We start from the raw sequence: 6,000 nt of genomic DNA on the forward strand, positions 1-6,000 counted from the left end.
AGGAGAAATCTCCACAAAAGCACTGCTCAATGTCAATTAATACCAATGGAAAACCATTTCTCAGTCAACTTGTTCTCATTGCTTCTTCGTTGAATAATGAAAATAAAATGGTCATATGAGTTGAAATTTTATCTTGACAACGGACATGGATTTTTTTTATTATTAAAAATTACACAAAATAAATATAAGGATACTTTATCAAATCAGTTACCCAGTTAATGTCACCTTATATCACAAGCCAGGAGAGATATATCCAATTACAAGTAGGGAAGGCCATCATAGGTTTAAAAACCAAGGGAGATATATCTAATGACAAGTTGGGGGAGGACAAGTGGGAGGTGTTTTAGGGTCTCTCTCTGTCTGTCTCTTAATTATTTTTGATGCTCCATGTACATTTGCATGTGTATGTGAACATATAGAGCCATAGGCATATATAATGTGGGGTAAGTATGTTGTAGGACCAACTACTATTCCATGTTTGCACATCCATGCAAAATATCTTCAGCACAATAGTAGAACCAATAGAAAGTCAAATATAAAGATCAACCGTATTCTTTTGTTTCTTTTACCATAACAATCCTAGAAAGTAATGAAAGGCAAGTTCATTAAAAGGATCCTAACTAAAATTAATTGAAGAATAAGAAGAAGAAAAATATCAAAGAACATTTGTGTTATTTAGAAAAGATGAAAATATTGGAAATTTGCTCCTCCAAACCAAGAACAATTTATATGATCTTTTTATTAGTAAAAATAATATGTATGCTTATTTTTGGATAATGGTTTTAACTTTTATACTTTGAAATGATTTATGGGTCTATGCATCTTATTTTCATGCGAAGCTTATGGTAAAATTAAGCACCATGTCGTTGGTTTATATATATATATATATATATATTTAGGTAGGCCCTAAGGAGATTTGATCTCATGACCTCTTTCAATTGTGAGGTGTTGGACCTTGCCAACTGACATACCCTCTTGCAAGCATTAATGAAGTTCTATTTTGATCTTGGAATACTTTAATTTACTCTTGAATTGTAATTTATAGTATTTTCTTGAGATCATTAGTTTTAACCCCTTCTGGTTTTTTCTCTTTTAATATAAGCACCAACCAAACTTGAATGAGATTAGAGTCAAGAATTCCCTTTTGGAAGCATTCATATATATATATATATATATATTAATGAATATATTTTGGTATCTGATCTCTTTTCCAGCCTTTCATCCTCAATTATGAGTTGACAAATCAACCCATATTGGACATTTCTCTTAGGCTAGTGGGTCCTCTTAAGTGATCAATAGCTTACCTTATACCTTCTCTTTCATATCAGATTAAGGCCTACTATTGCAAATTATATGTGTAGTTCCTTCAAAAAATAAATGTGTAGCTACTAGTCTGTGGTTGGTGATGATAGATCATATTTATGAAGGAGAAAGCAAAAATGTAGAAATAGATTAAAATATATTTGAGGGTAAACACACTCTCTTAGATCAATCATAGCATGCAGGAAAATTAACTGAAAATCAAAATCAAAATCATACTGGCCAAGCATTTATTTCATATAAATCAAGAAAATACCCAAGTTCATGAAAACTAATGGAATAAATGGTACACGGTACATGTTCAGGAAAGTTCACACTTGATAGATGAACAAGCAATTAGGTGTTTCAAGCCTTTTTTGTGCATGTCATTGGGTTCAAATCACCACCTTGCAATTCATTAGGTTTAACTTATATATGTATTCAAGATATTATAGGTAGCAGCTTATCCCTAAGTTCTTCATGCTTGGATAGAATTAACCATGAAAGCCTTTACATCTTTTAATCCACATTATTAATGTAGTTTTCCATTGCAACAAGGAGAGAGATCATCAAACAAAAGATTGCCGACCAACTCCTTATATTCTCCCAATAAGCAATTCATTGATGAAAAAGGGAAGGAAGGGGACCCATTAGATGAAACCAAGAATCTCTTCACATCCAATCCTTTACAAGCCCTCATCAATATTTGGCTTATCACCAGCAACACTAAAAAAATTGAAAGGATTGATGTTCATGGCTATTGTTGAATCCCAAAGTCTTTACATCAATTATGAAAGATTAATTATCCTTAACTTCAAAAAGTTTCACTCCAACTTCACATGTTCTTCCTTCAAAAGTTGTTCAAATGTCAAATTGAGTTAGATTATGTAACAAATTATAATTGATTCTAATTATCATGCGACTAAAAAACAAATCTCTTGCTTTTTTTAGTACCCCTATTGCTCTATGTTGTCTCTCTCACATCTTTTTCTTTTTTCTTTTTTTTTCCTTTTTTTTTTTTTTTTTTTTTAATAATCAGTAACCAAATTTATCAGATACAAAGGGAAATCGGCTGAGTTTTTCTAAGGCCATGACATTCATAGTGGCCAATCGCGACCCATACTATTGGTTGGGGAGAGAGAAGAGTCACATCTGAATCATCCCATCATTCAGCCATGGGTGAAGGAAAAACTTTGTCCAAACACATATACATACAAGAAATGTCAGCCCTCCAAACTCCCTATGGGCATTCCCCCAAGGGTGGAAGAGGCCCTGAAGACTATCAACAAACAAACATCCCAACCTCCTTATTACCAAGGAGAAAATAAATGAACTGACACGACTAATCTCGAGAAAGGTGCAATGCTGAAGGAGTACTGTGGAGACTAGTTTTCCCTCCTTGGATAGGGCAATCAGAATTCCTTCCATCTTTATTCCTCTCACAGCTGTTATTGAAACTTTCTCCTTTTTTTTTTTTTTTGGCTATGATCCATTAGTTTTAGTTGCACCTTCATATCAGGGGATTCAGAATCCCCAACCCCCTAAATGCCAATGGAACTCCATTTATTTCCATAATCCCACTATGAAGAGTGATCATTCAACCACAACGCCTTGAATGTAGTAAATCTACTACTAAAGCTGCAAAAGGGTACCTTTCTTTTTTTGGGTGAGAGCTGCAAAAGGGTACCTGCAACTAGATACTTGTGAATGATCCTGTGATAAACATTTTCATGAATCTCACAGTAATATGACTTTACCATGCACATATGTTTCAAAACATCATAGCCAAGGTATTTTCTACGTAGTACAAACTAGGTCACCAAGTCCCATGCATAAAAGAATTGGATCACTTTTAGCTGAAGCAAACCTTTTTCTTGATTTCTTGTGCTAGATCTATTAATTTTTATCAAGATCCTAGGGTTTTAGATACTGATAAATAAGTGGGAAATGGGGTTTTGGGGCCTTTCTTTACATGATATATATATATAATAGAAAGTTGGCCTAACGTGCACGCATTGATTTGATTTTTAATGCTTAAAGAAAGGTAGCCTAACGTGTACGCATTGAGGTAGTAATGAGGAAGAAAGGAAGAAGAAGAAGATACAAAGAAAACAAACCCAAACACAGAACTGAACAAGTCTTCAAGATAGCTAAGAATGAAGAACATCGTCTCATTAATTTCTAATAAACCCCCAAAAAGATACAAAAAAGCTATTGAAACAAGAGAGTTCTAAGACAAACCTCTCAAGAGTGTCTCTTGTAGCTGCAATTCCTCTTCCCAAAAAAGCCAAACTAAACAAATCTACAAGTCTTTATCTTCACGCCTTAGCTTATTTAGTAGAGTTGTGATAAGAACATCTCTTTTCTCTGCCCTGGACTCTTCCCTCATCTGCCTTTGTTCCTCTCTTTCCCTCCACCTTCTATCCATCATCAACCTTTCATTCTCCAAAGCTTCCATGGTTTGTCTCCACTCCATCTCTTTCACCCTTCCTTCCTCCTCCCTAGCTTCTACTGCTTCTCTCCATTGCACTTCCATTTGTATTTGTTGCCTCATGAACTCCTCTAATATCTCCTGCAAATTGTTACTATTACTACTCCCACCACCACTAGTAGTAGTACTAGTGGTCTTCCCCTTCCTCTTCTTCTTACTACTAACCTTATTATCCTCATCACTTTCTTCATTATCCTCTTCGTCATCAGAAGATAATCTGACCCCTTTCTTCTTAGAACGGCCGCCGGCAGCGGCGGCAGCACTCCCACCACCACCCCCACCTTCTGCTTCCAACCATAACATCCTCTGCATCCTGGCTGTAAAGATTGCCTGAAGCTCATTGTAGAATGGGAATTGTTGTCTCATCGATTCAGTCTCCATGGTTTCGCATCCCTGGATTTGGATTCATCAGAAATTAATAACTCTTTGAATAAATAAGAATATGTGAATATAATAAAGGGCAACTTATAATTAAGAGGAGTTTTGAGTTTACTTTGTAACGAGTTACTAGGTTCTTCCACTTGCACTTGCACTGCTCGGGACTACGAGTGTAACCCCTTTCCTTCATCTTGGAAGAGATAACTTCCCAGAGAAGCTTGTTGCGTTTGGTCTCCATGAAAGTACGATCCAGATCTGCTCTGATTGATAAGAACTCCTTTGTTTCTTGGAGACTCCATTGAGGGAACCGGTCACCTGTGTCCACCATGTTAACACTTAGGTGATGATGATGATGATGATGATGATGATGAGGATGAGGATGAGGATGACCCCCTTCCATAGCTCATCGAGATAGATAGGTAGATAGATAGATAGAGAAGGTGGTGAAAGAGAGAGAAAGAGATGAAGGATAAAGGGAAGAATAAGGTGTGAACGGAGAGTGAAAACAAGGGAAGAAGAAGGACAAGAAGAAGAAGAAGAAGAAGAGAGAGTCCTTAACCTTTCTTTCTTTCTTTTTTTCTTTTTTTCTTTTTTTCTTTTTTTCTTTTTTTCTTTTTTTCTCTACTCCTGTTAGATTGGCCGGGTGTCAAAGGGAGCGTTTGTCGTCGTTGTTACAGATTCTCTTCAGAATTCCCGATAAAAGAGAGAGAGAGAGAGAGAGAGAGAGAGAGTATTGATTGAAGTTGAGAACCCTTCTTTTCTTTTTTCTCTTTTTAATAATCCCAAACAGTTTCTGAATTCTGATCTTTCTTTCTTTCTCTCTCAGGCTCATCTATCTATCTGTCTACGCGGAAAGGAATACCTTTCTTCAATTCTTCTTCCCTCTCTCTCTCTCTCTCTCTCTCTCTCTACCCTTTTTTATTTCTTCCATCTGTTCCCATTGGCGTTTCCATGGCGTCACGCTTACGCCATAGACACTTCAACCCCCCCCTCTCTCTCTCTCTCTCTCTCTCTCTCTCGTGGGTCTTTCAAAATTATTTCCATAAATAAAACAAGGGCGAGAGAAGTTATTTATAGAAAACTTTTCTGTGAGCCTTTAATGGAGACCGTGTGAACTGTGAAATGCAGGGGTATGAGTTTCTCTACGTGGGCGGTCCATGGCTATATTTTGCATGAATTTGAACTTTCTTTTGCTATCAAAATTATTTCTTATTTTTAGAGGATTGTGAGCCGTCCAATTTATTTCCTTTTTTTTTCCTATTTCTCTAGTCTTCTTTTCAGGGGACGCGGTTACGCTAGTCCTCTTGGACCACGTGCACTGTTTCATTTCCACTTGTTAGCCACGTGGCTCACATGCAGTGATTACCGATAAAGGCTTTGGTCTGATTGGACCTATATATTATCAGAATATAATTTAGCCGTAGAATAGAATGGGGCCCGATGAGCCTACTGGGTCCCATATATTCGATGGTTCACATTTCCACAGCAGGTCGCACCTTGCACCGACTTGGTTTATTGGGGATTACAAAGTAAAGCTGTCAATCCTTTAAGCCGTATACGCGTTTCCCCTGTGGGACTGGGACCCACTAAATATAGGATTTTGGCCAAACATTTTGAATGATCTGGATGATCAGAGACGTTGTTTTTCTGAATCTAATAAGTGTTTCACGGACGATCTGGGACAGTTTCGTAAGAAAAAGACGATCCGGGACAGTTCTTTTCCGTGGTCCCAGACCAAGGTCCCAATCATCAAAACCATTTTTTTTTTGGTAGGCACCAACAACACGGAAGTCGGGAAAAGGAAGAACAAAGGAAATGGATGATTTTACGTA

General features: G+C 37.0%; 1 protein-coding gene across 2 annotated transcripts; it reads right to left on the bottom strand.

The window, feature by feature from the left end:
* Nucleotides 1–2,445: 2,445 nt before the first annotated feature.
* LOC122071272 (trihelix transcription factor GT-3b-like) lies at nt 2,446–5,164 on the bottom strand. 2 transcript variants are annotated; one of them, XR_006138126.1, is made up of 3 exons: nt 4,284–5,164; nt 3,541–4,183; nt 2,446–2,986 (listed from the first exon to the last, which is right to left on the bottom strand). XR_006138126.1 is itself a non-coding variant. In XM_042635600.1 (2 exons), the coding sequence occupies exons 1-2, from the start codon at nt 4,566–4,568 to the stop codon at nt 3,602–3,604; spliced, it is 867 nt and encodes a 288-aa protein (XP_042491534.1). In that variant the 5' UTR covers nt 4,569–5,164; the 3' UTR covers nt 3,426–3,601. The 2 variants fall into 2 exon arrangements, 1 of the variants encoding a protein (XP_042491534.1); XM_042635600.1 differs by lacking the exon at nt 2,446–2,986 and having other exon boundaries at nt 3,426–4,183.
* Between the last annotated feature and the right edge of the window lie 836 nt (nt 5,165–6,000).

This window comes from Macadamia integrifolia, unplaced genomic scaffold (assembly GCF_013358625.1).
Source record: "Macadamia integrifolia cultivar HAES 741 unplaced genomic scaffold, SCU_Mint_v3 scaffold_19A, whole genome shotgun sequence".
In the NCBI taxonomy this organism is placed as follows: domain Eukaryota; kingdom Viridiplantae; phylum Streptophyta; class Magnoliopsida; order Proteales; family Proteaceae; genus Macadamia; species Macadamia integrifolia.

Excerpts from the sequence above, each read along its gene's own strand:
- LOC122071272 (XM_042635600.1), bottom strand. The coding sequence starts at position 4,568 with ATGGAAGGGGGTCATCCTCATCCTCATCCTCATCATCATCATCATCAT. Across the intron at positions 4,184-4,283 it reads ACCTAGTAACTCGTTACAAA|GGATGCGAAACCATGGAGAC; the intron begins GTAAACTCAAAA and ends ATCCAAATCCAG.